This window comes from Poecilia reticulata, chromosome 8, assembly GCF_904066995.2.
Source record: "Poecilia reticulata chromosome 8, P_reticulata-male-v2, whole genome shotgun sequence".
In the NCBI taxonomy this organism is placed as follows: domain Eukaryota; kingdom Metazoa; phylum Chordata; class Actinopteri; order Cyprinodontiformes; family Poeciliidae; genus Poecilia; species Poecilia reticulata.
In genome coordinates, this window is record NC_088837.1 from 493,564 (window position 1) to 511,256 (window position 17,693).

At 40.4% G+C, this 17,693-nt stretch overlaps 2 protein-coding genes across 6 annotated transcripts in view; one reads left to right on the forward strand and one right to left on the reverse strand.

Annotated features, from left to right (window-relative positions):
• Positions 1–662: 662 nt before the first annotated feature.
• Positions 663–14,418, forward strand: LOC103468201 (chromobox protein homolog 1-like). 2 transcript variants are annotated; one of them, XM_008415102.3, is made up of 6 exons: positions 663–932; positions 4,086–4,133; positions 4,795–5,069; positions 6,006–6,177; positions 11,912–12,006; positions 12,852–14,418. In XM_008415102.3, exons 2-6 carry the CDS (start codon positions 4,125–4,127, stop codon positions 13,000–13,002), a joined length of 702 nt encoding a protein of 233 aa, XP_008413324.1. In that variant the 5' UTR covers positions 663–932; positions 4,086–4,124; the 3' UTR covers positions 13,003–14,418. The 2 variants fall into 2 exon arrangements, with proteins under 2 accessions (XP_008413324.1, XP_008413323.2); XM_008415101.2 differs by lacking the exons at positions 663–932; positions 4,086–4,133 and adding an exon at positions 1,172–2,127.
• A 1,110-nt stretch (positions 14,419–15,528) lies between these two features.
• Positions 15,529–17,693, reverse strand: part of LOC103468221 (PRA1 family protein 2-like) — a 63,502-nt gene continuing 61,337 nt past the window's right edge. Inside the window, exons 7-8 of one of the 4 annotated variants that reach the window (XR_014088453.1) lie at positions 16,376–17,408; positions 15,529–15,983 (exon numbers count right to left, since the gene is read on the reverse strand). Coding sequence is in view for 2 of the 4 variants with exons in the window: in XM_081609558.1 (XP_081465684.1) it covers positions 16,483–17,408 (926 nt within the window). In the remaining 2 variants the exon portion in view is untranslated. Of the gene's footprint in view, positions 17,409–17,693 lie in introns of all 4 variants that reach the window. The other 3 variants (XR_014088452.1, XM_081609558.1, XM_081609559.1) reach the window with 3 other exon arrangements.

Genomic DNA, 17,693 nt, shown 5'->3' on the forward strand with positions numbered 1-17,693 from the left:
CAGCGCTGTGCAAGTTTTTGAATTGTGTTCTTGCTGTTCTGTTTACGTGGATCAGAGGTGTCCAGTCCTTAGGGGACATTTTAATATTGTCTCTGCTCCAACACAGCAGATTGAAATAGTCCAATTACTTCCTGAGCATGTCATAATGTTCTGTAGAGGCCTGCCAACGATTAGAGGCTGAGCCCAGTCTGTTCTGGTTGTGTGTTACATGCTAGGAGAAGGAGGCTATAGTAAGTTTATTTGTACTTATATTTAAACCTATCTATTTTTTAAGATATTCAAACTGACTGATCAGACTACTTTTCTATTTCCGGTCAAGATTGTTAGGATTACCAAAATTGTTTTGATTACCTATACATGCTAGAGTAATAAAAGCTAGGGGGACTTTAAATACATTTTCATTATTCTTGACAGTGTTGACTTTTCAACTGTAATACTCAAAGAAACACTATCATAAGAGATGTGGTTAAAGAAATATTCCAAAAGGTGTTATTACATGTAGATCACATTTTGCATATTTAATCCTTCCACAAACTTCTCACAATAAAGTGCTGAAATTGTGACCTGTTCCTCCAGTCACAGTGGATATGACCAGGTCAGTGTTCAAAAGAAGCCCACCTAACTGTCTCTCAAAAGAGGAGAGGGGGTGCAAGACAGACTGCAAACAACGCAATATCCGGTGGAGCTGTTGGCGGGCAGAAAGGGTTTGGTTGTGTATGTTAGCAACGCAGTTCAGCCTATTGTGTGATTGAGTTGCGAATGCAAAGACAGTCTTCTTTAAAACTAGCTTGGATACTTTTAGGTTTTTTTTTTTTTTTTTTGCTGTTTAGCCCGTCGGCCTGTTATTTGTCCTCAGGACACCAATACATATCAGTCTTTTCACTTCGGCCTGCTGCTAGCCGGACAAGCACTCCGAAGGTTTCTGCAGAAAGGTAAGGCTCGTGTTTGTTAGCTAAGCTGGAGCGAGCAAAGCACGCCAGCCATGTTGCCCTCAAGATGCTGTTAGCAGGCCGTCTTTCTCGTTTATATGCACGCGTTGTGAGCTGCAGTTTACTGAGTTCTGAATGATATTGAGCAGTTCCGCCCACTGTTAGCTCATTTCTCTTGTACGCAACCTGTCGGGCTGAGCTGGTGAAGGCACGAGGCTTTCAACGTGGGTGCAAACGGAATGGAAAACGACGTGCAACACGTTGGTTGTTGGCTTTGTGACCGAGGGAATGCATGTTTTAAAACGTAGAATCTACATCATATGTTTGCGTTGTTGGTTGCTGCAGTGAGTGTGCATTCACTTTCTCGGTGACTTCCAGCTGCGTAAATCGCGCTAATCCAGGCCGAGACATGGAAGGCATTTTATGGAAAAGACGCGTCTCTAAACGCTTATGACATTAATTTCGCGCTGAACAGTGCTTATGGAGCATATTATATATTTTTTTCTATTAAACTTCTAAACATGTAAAAATGTATGCCGTACGGGAGCGCAGCTGCAACCCCCATAAATCCGGGCCTGCTACCCAAAGTTCGGTAGTTGTACCTCCAACAGCTTCACTTTCAAAAAGTCTTTTTATATGTAAATAGCAGAACCGTTGGGGCTTTTGGTTTAAACGTTCGTTTGCGTAACTTTTTTTTTCTTAAAAGCATCCGAGTTTCTACTGTTAAGATGTCCCGCCTGCTGGTTCTCTAACCCACCACACTGACTTTGTATTCCTCCGTGGTTATCTTCGCCTCTGACTCTGATTGTTTTGTCCTCTTTGAGCATGCAGGCCTTCCCACTGCAAGCCCCTCTGATGCAAATGTAATCATCAGCACCAGTCTGCTGCAGATCTGATTGGTCCCCTCACTCAAGTCTAGGATGCATGTTCAGTATTCAGTGCTGAAACTCCCAGTCTGAGGGTGGCGCCAAACTTGCAACAGTCACACAAAAGCAGAGAAGTAAAGCAAGGAGCTTGCAACAGTTTTATCATGAACATCTGCGTTTTTCAAGCCGTTTCTGGTGAATGGCATCACCAGAAACAGAAAAACACTTTCCTTCAATTTCCTCAAAAGCCGACTGTGCGCCTTATAATCCGGTGCGCCTTATATATGGACCAATACCTGTTGTGGCTCACCACAACAGGTCTAGCAACTACGGTAAGCAGCCGCCGACTTCATTTTCACCCGTAAAAGAAGAAGCGCGCGGTGCATGCTGGGATAGTTGTCAGAACGCTGGTTTGTTGACAGAAGCTGTGTACGAATTCAGGGTCTGCATCCTTCGAAGGACTGGTCTATGTAGGACTGGTCTACGTAGGACTGGTCTACTTAGGACCGGTCTACTTAGGACGGGTCCTTCGAAGGCCGGGAATAAACTAAGACCGGAAGAAAAATATCCGTGGATTGGACAGGTCTAGCCTTCACCAACTGTCCCCGCCCCCACCTCAGCGTAACTCATGTTGCCTAGCAACCGTGACAGCATGAAGCAGAGAGAGAAGAAAAAAGAAAAACCAACTGAGCCGAAGTTTGTTTTTCAGTCATGTATTACTGATTTCTATGTTATTCTTCACCTTTTATAGTAAAGGATGTTCCATAGTAAAAAGAAAATCTCTTAGTTTGATTCTAAAATGTTCAAATATGTACTGCACTTTTCTACAAGGAATACATATAAGCAAATTATTAATTTACAAATATAATACTCTCCACATCGCAGATAGGTTTATTTAACCGTAATGTCCTAATATGTTTGAAGGCTTAACTTTAATTAATCAAACCGATGTGCTCTGCTTTGAAATACTTTATAAACCAAACATTTTCAACCAGACCTGTCTGAATAATATCGGTGTTTAACTCCCACTCATTGGGGAAAGCTAGCGGGAGTTTTTATAACAATGTGCCAGGAGTTAGGCGTTTTTTCTCGGTATACCGAACCTGGAGCGCCCGGCCAGCTGATAGCTGGTGGGGGAGCTGCCTGTTAACGGAGCGGTAGCAGACATCCGAAAACGTCAGAGCAATATTGCAATTTGGTGATGTATTGATGAACCGAGCAAATATTTGAGATTTACACACTTGCATTCTCGCCTAAAAACGTTGTACCAAATCACGCTGTGTCATTTAAAGTGTTGTATAGCTAAATAATTTGTGTTATTCACCGCCATTGACGCTCTGTCTGAACGCCCAGTTGGAACCCGCAATGAATTATGGGATGTCGTGGGTTGTGAAGGATACATCAGACCCATCCTTCAAATCTGGGGAAAAGAAGGACGCATTTGAAGGATGCATTTGAAGGAGTTTTGAATTCGGACAAGCCTTGTCACCATGCTATGACGTAATCGGCCTACAAATCCGTCCTTCGAAGGATGCAGACCCTGAATTCGGACACAGCTAAAGTTTGACTGACCTATCTACCTACCGACCTGATAATCAGGTCGTCAGCAGGTCATTTAGCACCACGTTCTCCATGAACATGCTGTGCGCGAACGGAGAAAGGTGACCATCGTCCGGCCACGCCCCGGCCCCGTCGCGGAAGGTTCTTCTCGCTGACCCAAGTCGAACTGTTTTTTTGACATTCGTTATGTCAACAAAGTGGCTTTAGATATTCATCCGGGGTGCTTTGACTAGGGTTACCAAGGGACTAGCCCCTATACATTTAAAGCCAGGGGGGGGGCCGGAGGGGGGGGAAAGAGAGACAGAGGCTGCGGCGGCAGCGTGTTGGTTGGTCTGTGTTACCCAGAAAGCAGTTGGGCACAATATGCAACACCAACACCGTGAGTGAAACAATGACTGGGGCAGCCTACTATATAAAGTACTCTGGGGCCACTTCTTTGTTATTACACATCCACATTTGTAGAGTACGGAACAAATAGCGTCCCGTATAGGTTCAATACGGGACGGGTGGCAGCCCTAACTGTAGCGTCTATTCTATGCGCCTTATAATGCTGTGCACCTTATAGTGCAGAAAATATGGTACTCTTTTACATGCCGTTCATAGCCGCATGCCGCGGTAGAACTAGTCCGTTAAAGTGAAACCTGGAGATGTAGGTATGATTCATTTAATGCTACACAATGGGAAAAATAAGTCAAAACTACTCATTTCTTCTTTCTTTTTTTCTCTGTAGGTTTTACAATACACGCAGAATGGTTGCCATAGCAACTTTATGTTTCAGGTTCAGCACCAAAAACACTCAAACATTACCTTACAGAACATTCAGTTCGTTACAGTTTTCGGTTTTTATGCTTGATGTGTATTTTGCAATTATTAATGAGTTATCACTGTGGTAGATTAGCCACCGCTGCTATTAGCCATGCTAACACATCGGTGGTTGATTAGTTAATTTAAACACCTGCTTCACTGATGATCTGTCAGTTTGTGTGTATTTTGCCTTTTTTATTTTTAAGCTGAACCAAAACACACCTTATTCCACAGCACATCTATATGTTAAGTTTGTCAACTGACCTACTTCCTTCTCCCTCGCTATTTTTTTCTTAGTTAAAACTTATTTCTCACCTTGTTATCTAGTCATAGTGTAGACAGTTCATAGCAAAATACTGCATCACTTTTTACATGAGCTTACATTTAAGTCTAGCAGAGAAATGGGACCAGGAACTATGTCGTCTATCGTGATATAGTAAAAATATATCAGGATATTAGATTTTCCTCATATCCCCCAGCCCTAATTTCAACTACATGAACCGAGGAAATTCCCACAACACCTTTAGCAGGTCAACAGTAGATCAGTGATCTACTGTTGACCTGCTAAAGTTTTGTGATGTAGAACAGTGGTTCTACATCACAAAACTTGCATGTTTTCTGTTGTCTACAAAAAGTCCTCTTCAGACGTCAAACTGGCGACCGTAGCAAAGAAGAGCAAGAAGGCTGAGGATGAGGAGCAGCCGGCGGCCCCTGCCCCAGCAGCTGCAGCGGCAACTGTCACCGCGGCAACAGAGGAAGCACCTCCGGTAGAAGCAGCAGCAGCTCCAGCCGCAGCGGCAGCTCCTGCAGAGGAGGAGGAAGAAGAGGAGTATGTGGTAGAAAAGGTTCTGGACCGCCGTGTGGTGCGGGGCAAAGTCGAGTTTCTGCTGAAATGGAAAGGCTTTTCAGAGTGAGTATAACCTGCTCAAATACTGGATGCTGCTTTTTGTCCCGGGTGGACCTAGCACCACCTTTGAGATGAAGCTCCCCCTCAGAGGTGCCACCTCACAGAGCAGCCCTCCCCCACAACTCCTCCAGTCAGCAACTTTAGCCAGCAGTAACTAGCAAACACCTTTTGGAACTGCTGAGTTCATTACAGCAGCTACTTCTTTGTGAAATGCTGGTAAAACATCAATAAAGGGTAAACAGAGGAGCCATGTTATGATGGTTTCCTGAAGGTGGAGCTTCAGAAAGAGCAGGAGTTTCTTAAAGAGACAGAGGCCTAATTTGTTGTGGTATCTTATGAAAATCATCTCAAAAACAATCAAGGATCTGAAGCCAGCAGCGCTGATGATTGTTCATGTTTTATGACTCCCTCTGTCCATGAAGCTGATCAACGGAAGCTTCCGGTCGGCTCACTGTTTCTGTGTTACATGTGCGACGTCACATTGTCCTGGTAGAGCTTTCTCAAAGTCATATTTTCCTGAACTTCTACCATTATATGCATTAACCTGTTGAGTTAGTCATCAGGAATCTTTATTATTATGATTGAAAATGTTGAAGGATTGACTTCAAACATTTTTTCAGCATGTTTTGATGTAAGCGTGAAAAAATTATCTATTTCCGCTTGGCAGTTTCAGTAAAGTCTCTTAGATGACATGTTTTATTTTTAAAATCTTGCTGTTTATAGATTAACACGGTTATATTAAACAAACTACTATTGGCTGGGTTGTTGGTGTCTGCCACAAACTTTCTGTAGTCATCAAAAAGTTATTATGCATACTGTTTGATTTCCTGGCATGATTGCAGATTTACAAGTCTTCTGGGAGAGTGACTTGGGAATTTTGGAACATTATTTCAGAGACATGCATGTCTTAAGTTATTATTTCCTTATTCATCTGTCTAGCGAGGACAACACATGGGAGCCGGAAGAAAACTTGGACTGTCCTGACCTGATTGCAGAGTACATGCAGAAACACAAAGAGAGGGAGGAGAAGAAGAAGGAGAGTAAGAGGAAAGCTTCCAGCGAGGCGTCTGGAGATGCAGAGGAGCGGGCCAGCAAGAAGAAAAAGGAGGAGGTAATTTATTTATTGGCTCCAGAGCTAGATGGCATCTGCTGTTTAGGTTCTGTAAGTTGCCATTTTATCCTTTTATTCTACAGCTTATGCTTTTCTTCTCCTTGTCTCTGTTGTACATTTAATCTAGTATGCAGGGCTTAAAGAGCTCCGGCCGGGGGCCGGATTTCCGGCTTTTCACCAAACGGTCCGCCTCAACCAAACTAGTCTCAAGGCTTTTAAGAGCTCCGTCTACAAAGATGTCTGCCAATCAGAGTTCTAGCTCCCATGTTCTTGACCAATGACTGTAAAACGGTTTGTAGAAAAGAAGCGCATGCGTTCGGTTCAGAGGTTAAATCAAATGCGATATGAAAGAAGATGGAGTTTGTCTCACCCGGTAAAGAAACACGTTTACTTGAGAAAGGAATTAAAAACAAGTGGCGCTGGGCATAGCGAGAGGAAAGGGGACAGGAAGTTGGTGGAAATTTTTACAAAAGGGCGGCGCTGGGATTCCTTTGGGGGGCGTTTGGTCGAAGGTAAACTTTACACCTTACATCTTCACACACGCCCGAAACCTTAGGGGGTTAAAAAAAACAACAAAAAAATGCAGCGCACATTGCGCAAAACTCTGTAACAGCAGAAGCGAGACATAAAACGGAGCGACCAACTAGATGTGAATTATGGCATAAAAACAGAGAATCCGACGCTGAACAGTGAAAAATCAACACATGATGTGAAACATATCATGATTAGGCGGCGCAGCAGGTGACGAGTGAAGATTACTGATGGTCAATAAACAATAAAATAAATCTAGCAACAGGAAAGAAACTAAAGTAGACATAGCAATAAACCAAGAGAGGATAATACTAATCAAAGGAAACTAAATGGAAATGAATAAAGAACAAAATGCAAGAATAAACTAAGAAACTAAAGTAAATACAAAGGAATAAACTGGTATGGCAAGACCTTTCAAGCAATAATTAATACAGAGGACTGTATGGCAAGAATAAACAGACACGTACAGATAAAAGGTAAAACAATATTGTTGGAAGTGCCATGTTTTTGTTGAGACCATATCTAGTACTGATAATAAATATATCTTACATACCATAACAGTAAAAAACGTATCACTTATTTATGTTTTTACTTAGATTTGATATTTTTATTTCTTCAATATTATTTTTCATGTCAATGTTGATGTCATGAGGCTGGTAACTCCATGACACTTTCAATTTGACTCATTAGGATTTGATTAAGAACCAGATTTGTTCTTTGTAATTTCTGTCCAGTGAAACTATTAATCTATAAATCAATAGACAGGTCAATATAAATATATAATCCATGATTCTATCTCATATTTGTATGGCATTAAAAGGTTCTGGAACTTTTGTTTTTCCACTGAAAGCTTTGGTTTGCATAGTAAATGACATCTGGGTGAAATTTTATGGTTGATACTTTGATGTCCCATTCTCCTGAAGGCAGCACAGAGCTGCACCACCAGAAACCGACAAACACTGAAGAGGAGAAGAGCTATGATTACTATAGTTACCGTTCTATCCATGTTTTAATGTTGCAAAGCTCAGTTATTATAGATCAAATAGATCAAAGTTTAAACTGGCATGTTATACATCTTTTATCTGGTCATTTTGTGGAAAATTTAGAAAATTTAACAACTAGACAATAGAACAAGAACATTTTTCCACTCTGACTGGCTGCTGTTAGGCCTACCAATTTTAAATTCATTAAATTTTTCATAGACACCTGTGAAAATAATTTCTATTCACATGGCTTTTTTGTTCTCTGGGAAATTATCTTGATGATAAATACAGAAACAAGCATAAAAATCAAAACATCTACAATAGTGATAGTGATATTAATAATAAAATAATAGTCCGCAAGGGCGTAGGAACGAGTCTGTCATTGGGGGGGACGCATATCGGAAAGCTAACAGATCAGTAAATAGCTTGAGCAGAAATGTCAAACAATTATGCCATCAACACGTCAGTAATGCGTTACTCTAATCTGACCCTTGTTTTAGTAACAAGTATTCTAGCATGTTATTATTTACAATCCAATAATCAGATTAAAATTATGCATAGTATAATGACAGTCATTCCAGGATGAACACTCACTTTAGAATTTGCCTCACAACTAGCAAGATAAATAATCTGGTAGCACAGACAGGCTAACAGATTTTGATATATCTTATTGGTCAAAAGACATTTGATTATTGGTGAAAATTCATTGATAGAAATTGACTGGTAATTGAATTGGTTCTACCTCTTCCTAAAACCAAAGTAGAAAACAGCTCATAAAATAGGATTCAGCCGTTTTAAACTCAATACATCAGTTTGACCAACAAAAATAAAATCTAAAAAACAAGTTTTGTTCTTCTTGAACGTCTCTCTAAATCAGTGCAACGGTTTGATCTACAAAATAAATAAAAATGATACTTTTCACGTCTAACAAACCTTTAGCTCCTCCCTGTTAACTCAGTCTCACTTTCCAGCCCTGCATTCAGTAACTTACCAAACATGAACCATAAAAACACTGAGGCAAAAAGCCTAAATGTTTGTTTTCCTGTCATTTTTAGTCACAAACATTTAACTGAAATGTCGACAGATATGTGTTTCTGTCTCTGCCTCCCTCTGACTCTCTGCAGCCTGATGTTCCTGCATGGATTCATGGATTTACAACAGACACTACAGTAATGTACAGTGTCCGAATGTGAACTAAAGATAAAAAGTATGTTTTTATTATACAGAATGAGAATTTAAACAACTTCATTTTCAGATGTATTATTATACATCTCAACTCTATTTACTGTGTAGCAAACATTTTCACTAATTTATTTTTAAACCTCTCCTCCAGCACTTTTCTTATAGTGTGGAAATAATTAAAAAAACATTGAAAAGTTGAAATAAATCAACCTGACATCAGTCTTCACCTGTTCTCCTTTCTGGTTTTATTGAAATTAATATAATTTTATATCTTCACACTCTGAAACTCCACCTGACTCTCCTATGTCTCCCCTGACCTGCTCCTCTCATAATAAAATAGTTTAGTTCATTTAAAAATTAAAAACAGTTAATACATATTTCAATAAATTAAATGAAGATCTCACCAGAGCTATATAATATAATATAAATACATTTTAATGTATTGGTCGAGTATGATCAGGTGTTCCTCACTTTAAATAATAAAAAGGCTCATTTTGCTGCTGTTTCAGTCTCATTCTAAATAATTGACTAGACTAGCTGACGTTTAAACAAAGTTAGCAGTAAAATTTTGGACATGTGACTATTCCAGAATTAAAACGGCTTAACCAAAAAGATTTAGTTCTATATATAAAAGTAAACTGACGAGATGTTATAAACGAGCGATATTCATGGCAACATTCCTAACAGACAGTTTACCTCATTCAAACGGAGTTTTTCTGACTCCATCTGCTGCTGCCTTTACTCTGAGCCGTTCAGAGGGGGGAGGGAGGGAGGAAGTGCTCTGCTGAATGCGATGTTGTGCGCCTTCAAAATAAAAGCACGCGAGTAGAAGATTTTAAAATTCTTCGCAACTGCGGTGAAATTATTGGGGGGGACGAATGTGGCTCTCTCCAATATTGGGGGGGGACATGTCCCTCTTATTTAATGTTGAGGGATTTTTGCCTGTAAGGCAAACCTTTAGGCCACAGACATTTTATATTTTGTTTTGAGTTGAAATGTACTGAAGTCTTATTTAAGTTTGAGTGTTTAGCTTGTTAATTGTATTGTTAGAAGCAATTGTTCACTATTCAAAGACACTTTTTATTAAACTGTGGTAATAGCAACGGTATAGTTAATTTCTATCGTTTCAGGCTGAGGATTTTTTTTTTTACTTTACGCCCCGAGTATGCCGGTCTTTGGACAGTTTCCCAGGATTTTTACCTCAGAGACTGTCTAACTCAAACATGTCAAACTCGAGGCCCGGGAGCCAAATTTGGCCCACTGTAGCTTTTTATGTGGCCGTCTAGTCTAGGCCTGTCACGATAACAAATTTTGCTGAGCAATTAATAGTCTAAAAAATTATTACGATAATATTGTTTCAAGACCTTTTGACACTGATTTAATGGAAATGACTAATAATGCATGCGATTTCCTGCCATAGATGGATACACTTTATTTTCAAAAGAACACATAACACTGGAACTGATAAACTAAATAAATAAAACAACAAAAAACAAAAATAAAATTGATTCTGTCGCCATTAACAAAAAACGTACTTGAATAAAAACTGAACAACATAAAGCCAAAGTGGAAATAAATACTGCATTCAACCAAAAGAGTGCAGATTATGAAGTCTGTATATTATATTTTCCTTCAGTAATCACTAGATGTAAAAAGAGAAGATGGACACATCCGACTACCTAATGCAATAGTCCACACTACACGATTTTTTGCCCCTATTTTCTCTTACGTACGACAATCTTAGATCGTTGGCCGATCTAAGATTGTAGATGGTGATTTTGTAACCGATCATCCTGCAGTGGTTACGGTAGATCGTTGTGGCCACTCCGATCTAAATCAGGGGATTTCCCCGACTGGAAGCTTAACACAGCCTGTTGAATGTGACAGGTAGCCAATCAGATTCTCCTCTGTGCTTTCTGAGGGGAAATTACGAGGGGAATCCCAAACAGCTGACATGGCGCAACTGGAGATTATATATGGAAACATTAATGTTTGTTCAACATTTTGTGCAAATAATATAGAAATGATAAGGGGAGGATTTGGAGCCAAATTGCTACTGCAGTTGATAAACCTGGTAACTTTTCAGCTGTTCTTTGTTAACGTGACATATTTATGTCACGTGAACAAGTTATGTCAGGTTACAATGATTTTCATTCAGTCAGGACTTTACACTGACTCTAATCTAAAGCATTGATTAATGCCTTATTTTAAAATGAGTTAACTGGACTTTAGCCATTGTTTTGTGCCCATGTGGCTGGACATCGCACGGCATGGCGAACCCGATTGAACCGTTATACCTAGGATTTGTGTCGGCTAATGTGTCTCTCAGGTTTTGAAAATGGGCCGACAACTCGTGTAGTGTGCGCTGGACATTACACTAAGGAAATGAGGAAGGGAGGGTCAGTGGAGAGCACCGGAGTTTAGTCTTTTTTCATTCAGTGTCGGCAACAGAAAGAATAAAAGGCAGGAAGAGACGATGAAGCCGATAATTAAAATGAGGTCGATAGGTTTAATTTATCGTGCGATTAATTGATTTATTGTTTATCGCGACAGGTCTACTCTAGGCTCCAAATGACATCAACAAGTCTCTCCAGTTTTTCACAAATCTGCAAAATTCACACAAAATCAACAGAGTCCCACATTTTTTCTGATTTTCCTGCTAATTATTTTCAAAACTGGTTTTAAAAAAAGCACATTGGGTTTAAGTGCCTCAGCCTTCCATGATATGATTGAGTCCATGATCAAAACAGCGAATAATATAAAATTCACACACATCATACATTAGTGTAAATATTGTAACAATTCCTGATGAACACCTTGTTGTGCTGCAGCAGCCACAGACTCTGCTGAGCTGCTCTGGACTCCTTCACTGGTAATCTCCTGCTGTGACTGTCTATTATCGAAATCTGTCCACTGCAGAACATTTGCTTGTGTCTGACAAACTAACATTTTTGTCTATATAATTGTTGTGGGTCTATTTCTCTGAGTTGCTGTCTGTGAGTCATGCCATGCATGTGATGTGTGTGTTCTGCTGTCAGGGGGACAAGGCCAGAGGTTTTGGCAGAGGCCTGCAGCCTGAGAGGATTATTGGAGCCACCGACTCCAGCGGAGAGCTGATGTTTCTAATGAAGTGGTGGGTTCTCACATCTGCTTTCCTCCTGCACTACTAATAAACACTCGAAGATTCTAGGCCTTCTGATAAAGTCACATTTCACCTAAGATGTTCTACGCTTTACCAGGCACTTTAATTAAGCCGTCAGTGTTTCAACACTTGTTGCATTTTATCCAAACCCCTAAATGTTGGGGTTCACTGACAGTTGGCTGTGTAACAATCCTCTTCCTCATGCTATTTCCTGCTAGCTTTGGGTTCTAGCATGAAGTTCTGAGGAACGTTGACACAAAGCTCAGAGTCAGCAGCAGGTTGCAGAGGAAACGGTCTTTATTGTCCCACTGGGGGCAAAATTCAGCGGTAATGGCAGCATTAAGATATGGAGGGTGAAAGTTCCAAAAGTATTGAAAATATACAACATAAAAAACAAGATTACCAATAATAAGATTAATATACAGTACAATGTTATGATATAACATAAAATACAGTGAACTTATTAGGGAAATAATCATGATCCAAGGGATGTGCAACTAAATGACTTTTTATCTTCTTATACATCTGCTTATACATTTAAAACGTGTATAAGCAGTGTTTTTTTATTACGATGGATATAATATATATATATATATATATATATATACACACACACAAATGAAGTGGTAATAATAAAAGCTAGACTGTCATCCAGATTTAAAAGTTCAGAAAATGTGAAATACTTTAGAGTGCTTTTTTATATTCTGCTTTGTAAGTGGAACTCTGGTCTATTCAACAGCTGCATCCATTCAAGTTTACCTGAAAGAAAGTATCAGTGTTTCAAAGTCTCTTTTCCCCCAGAACCTGACAATCTTTCTTCTTCTGAAACTGAACAGGAAGAACTCTGACGAGGCGGACCTCGTACCGGCCAAAGAAGCCAACGTTAAATGTCCGCAGGTAGTGATCTCTTTTTACGAGGAACGCCTCACATGGCACTCTTACCCCACAGAAGAAGAGGAAAAGAAGGAGGAGGAAAAAAAGGACTAGTGGATGAGAGGAGGTGGTGAAGAGGAAGTGTGGCGATGCAGGGCAGGAAATCAGCTCTCCACCAGTTGACTGTTAACTTTCAGTGTCTCTGACATCCTACAGTGTGAGGATCAGCAGCTGTCAGTGGAAGTGACAGAAAATCTGTTTTCCTGCCCTGTAAGGACTCGAGTCCTGAAAAGATATTCCCACCCATTAGCGGTTGCAGCGGTTCGTTTCCAGCAGGTGTGTTTGACGTCTGCGTTTTGTTCTGTCCCCTTACCATGATTGTGTTGTGCCTTCAACAAGTATTCTTCCAGACCGCCAAGTATCCAATGGAAAAGAAAAACAAACAGGTTAAACATTAAGGTCAATGTTTGGTTTCAGATGAAGTTCCTCTCTCCCCAAAGTGTTGAGCTGATGGTGGTGGTGATGATGATGATGATGATGATGATGAGGATGATGATGATGATGGCAGCCGCAGCAGAAAGAATCAGATGGTTGGGAACTTCTTTTAAACAATAGGAAAGCAGTGAATTTTCCAACGTAGACAGAAAGCTGTTTTTCCCTTTCCGTGACTCATTCAGAAACATTGCTGATCTGACCCACCGATATTTTACTCTAAAGAGTTTCAGTGAAATCATCTTTTTTTTGCCTTATGTTTTCTTGTCTGAGGTAAAGCGCTCTGTAACAAAGTGGACTTCACTAGAATTAGGGTATGGCTCGTACTATGCTGAAAACTTTCTTCAGAAAATGGTTCATGTTCACTTCTACTGCGTTCCACATCTGTTTTCCAGGTTATAAAATCTTAGCATGCACTGCTGGGCAACTCGACTGTTCATCTGTTCTCAGTTGCCAGGCGGTTTTTAAAATGCTCAGCATACAGAGGAAATTACCATCTCACTTCTTTGTTGTTCTCCACCAAAGCTTTCCAATTATGTGTTAACTGTAGCCCAGCTGTGCATTTCTATGTAAACTGTAATAGTGTTGTAGCTTTCTTTTGTTAGCACATTTGGATTGGATTGATTTTTTTTTCCCCCCTTCTGGTTTCTTCCTTCTTGTCATTTAAGAGCCATGCCGTTTTAATACATGAAATTGTGACGCATGTATTTCACCTTCATCCATTTTAAAGATTTGCTATATATCCATCCTGGCTCAACTGAAAACTGTCTTAAAGAATTTCACAAATTTAACTTGTTCAGTTGTTGGTGCTTTAGTTATATTTCTGCACCACATCTATCAGCATTTTAAATATAATGTCCTATATTTTAACCAAATGTCTTCTCTGCGGAGGTAACAAAGCTATTCATTTGTGCTATTTTTTTTTTTTTTCCCAGATATCTCTTTTTGTTCCTAGTGGATTTGCTTGTTGATCTGTTGCATGTCTGTTTATCTACTTTTAAATGCTGATTTCAACAATAAATGATTTGGGACCCATGAGTTTCTTAATTCTTTTGTTCTATAATCAAACATGGACCACAGAAATCTGAACATCTGTAAGACCAACCATTGGTGACATTGATAGTTGTTGCACTAAATGAAGGTAACATTTCTGTGACCTCTGGTTATTTGATGACTAAACATAAATGTTAAGTATTTAAAGTGTATCTGTTGAAAAGACGAGTAAAGTTGAAAAATGAATCCTCAAAATGATTGGGCTGGCCTTCATTCATTTCCATTTGAGGCAATACTTTAACTGAAACTATTGCTGTGTCTTTGATCACTTCTGTATTTGATTCCCTTCGCTTAATTTCTGGAATATTCTGGTGCAACTCTAACCAGGTTGAGGTTTTACTTTAGATTTAAAGGAATTCAGTGTTTCAGCTGTTTTGCAGTTTAACGGAAATTTTATCCAGATTTGTGGTGCATAGAATGCTGCTTCTTCATGTCCATGTTCTGGATGCAGAACAGAACCAGAAGACCTGAGAGGTCTGGAAGGTTGATACAACAGCAAATCTTGAATGTGTTGTGCTAAACTGCTCAGTGATTTATAAACTAACAGTATCTTAAAGTCTATCCTCTCAGTAAAGGACTGCAGAACTGGGAGACTGCAGGCTGCTGTTTGAGTCCTTTTCTGTTTTCTGCATCTGCCACTTGGTTCATGGATGATAGTGGTCATTCACTGCACAAATGAACACTGCTATGAAAGAGGGAGATGTGCTTGAAATCAGCGACAATTGCCCCAATATCAACCAGTTCTTTGGTTTGCATCACAAAGAACCCACATTAAGAGAAACTGCTGCCAAGAGAATTGAAGTTTTTATGTCGCTAATCAAGACGTCCTCTTGCAGTGGAGGAGACTTCAAGACACCTGAGAGCAGCTGATCTAACAAGGAGCTCTGAGTGGAATTTAACAGAAGAGTGAAGCCACCAGCGGAAACTTAATCTTACTGCCAGTAGATGGTATTATATCAGTGCAAAGTTATATTTTCTGACTAATGTTTCTAATTTTGGTCATCTGGATTATCATTTGTTCTGGTAAAATATAGCACAGTGTTCTAGTCAAAATTTAGAGTCTGCATCTAGCACAGGTTGAAGGAACAGACAGACTGGAGCGTTATACCTGATGAAGTATATTTGGATTTTCTGTTTACCACAAATGACTTCAGACTTTGTATGAACACATTTCTTTTCGTGTCAGGATTATTTTCTTGCAGATCACTGCAGAAGAGATCCAACCATCACTTCTGAATACATTAATGCATTATTCTTTACATAGAATTAATACATGTAAAATCAACATCCTGGATAAAAGTATAATACAACAAAGGTTACACAATTTCAAGTTCTTTTCCATCTTCCATAGTTTCAGTCTTTGTGCTGAAGGTGAGACAGCCATGCTGCACTGGGAACTTTACACCTTTTGGGTCTTTACAAGATGGTGCTTCTCTTTATTACGCTGTGATGTCCACCTGTGGTCCGCTGCTTGCTGACCAGCAGGAGCTCTGGGATTCTCTGTTTTCCATAAGGCAGCATGTCTTCTTCTTGTGTATGAAATCGTTACACTAAGAAGCAAAGATGCACATGCAGAACATCAGAATTATCATTCTTCAGTCTGAATAATTTTAGTTTTAACCCTAAATTATTGAGATATTATTTGCTACAAACTGATGTAGCAGATTTGTATCTGTTCAAGAATAATCCATTTCACAGATTTTCTAAGTACCAAAGATATGAATTGATCTCAGTTTGTCCAAATACCAAAAACAGTGAAAAGACTTCTTAATGAGCAGAAGCCAGATTTAGCTCTGTTCCTTCAGGAGGAGAAAATAGACATGTTTTATACTCAGGTTTCTATAATCTTGTTAAAAATTACAAGAAACTGAGTCTGGAAAAGCATGAAATTTTGAAATGGAAAATTTTAGAAGCCTTGGTTTACATCTGTTATGTACAGAACCTTCCAGTTGAGGTCATCCAGAGGTCGGGAGGGTCGGTGTTTCATGCTTTCATGCTGGGTTCTTGTTGGAAGCTCATCCTGCCCGTTCCAACCTGATCAGTTCTTATTCAGCTCCTCCTCTTCTTCACGCCTCTGTGTTTTTTGCTGTTTTGACTGACTTTGACCGACGCCACAGTAACTGTATCATCACGTCCAAAACGAAGGGTGTACTCTGTGGCGTCCAGCGGCCTGCCGTTGTCATCCGCCAGCTGGGAGAAGATTTCCTGGTACAACTTCCCAAATCTGCTCTTCATGTCCTGCAGGCGCCTGTGGCTGTTCCTCTTCTCCTGCAGCAGCTCTAAGCGATGGAGTCTCAGGGCCTTCAAGTCTTCCTCCAACGCTAGCAGAACGTCTAGTTTCCTCTTCCTGCAGTTCTGAGCAGCTATCTTGTTCTTTCCACGCCGCCGGATGTCCCTGATGAGGGTCAGCTGCTGCTGGCTGAGCTGGCCGCTACTCAGCAGGTGGTTAAACTCCTCTACTGGCAAGTTAACAATCAGCTGGTAGGAGAAAGGGATCCTGAGGGCCCGGGCTCGCTTCTCGTCTCGGCTCCAGGCTTTAGTTTCTGGAGCCAGGCTGGAGGAGGAATGGCGGCACGGCTTGGACATCGTCCCAGGAGCTGGAGAGGACAGCGTGGACAGGGGCGGGTTGTAGTAGGTGTGATCATGGCCTATGTGTTCCACCCAGGAAAAGCCTGGAAACAGTTTGGAATCTTCATGGTTAGCAGGGAACCGTGGTATGCCATGTCCTCCAACCGCTCCCATCTCCTCCTCCTCCTGCTTAATGGTCACCTCCACTTCTAAATGGGATCCAGCTGAGCCGTCCTCATCGCTGCTGTCCACCTCGTCAGAAAACACATTCTCCACAGCCGACGCACAGGATGAAGAATCATCTGCTGAGCCTTCAGAAACAATAGGAGAAGAGAAGGAAGAAGGGCTGTGGATGAAGTCCAGAGACAGGCCAGAGTCTGAGTCCGTCTCCGCCTCCGCCCAGACATCTAGGAGGATGCAACAGGAAAGATCAAAACAGCTTCAAAGTCTGAATGTTTGTGACATTGCCTCTGATTTCATGAAAGTTGTTAAAAAATAATCTAGAGCAGATCTTCAGAGTCTACCCACCCAGATCTAAAGTCAGCTTTAAAATGTGCGCATTAGAAGTCATTAAAACCATTTTTCCTCTAAATACTACACCTATTGTCCTGCCAAATCAATCTGCTCAGAGAATTAATAAATGAATAAATGCTGCAATAACCCAGCTGCATTAGTTCGTTTTGAAGCACCTT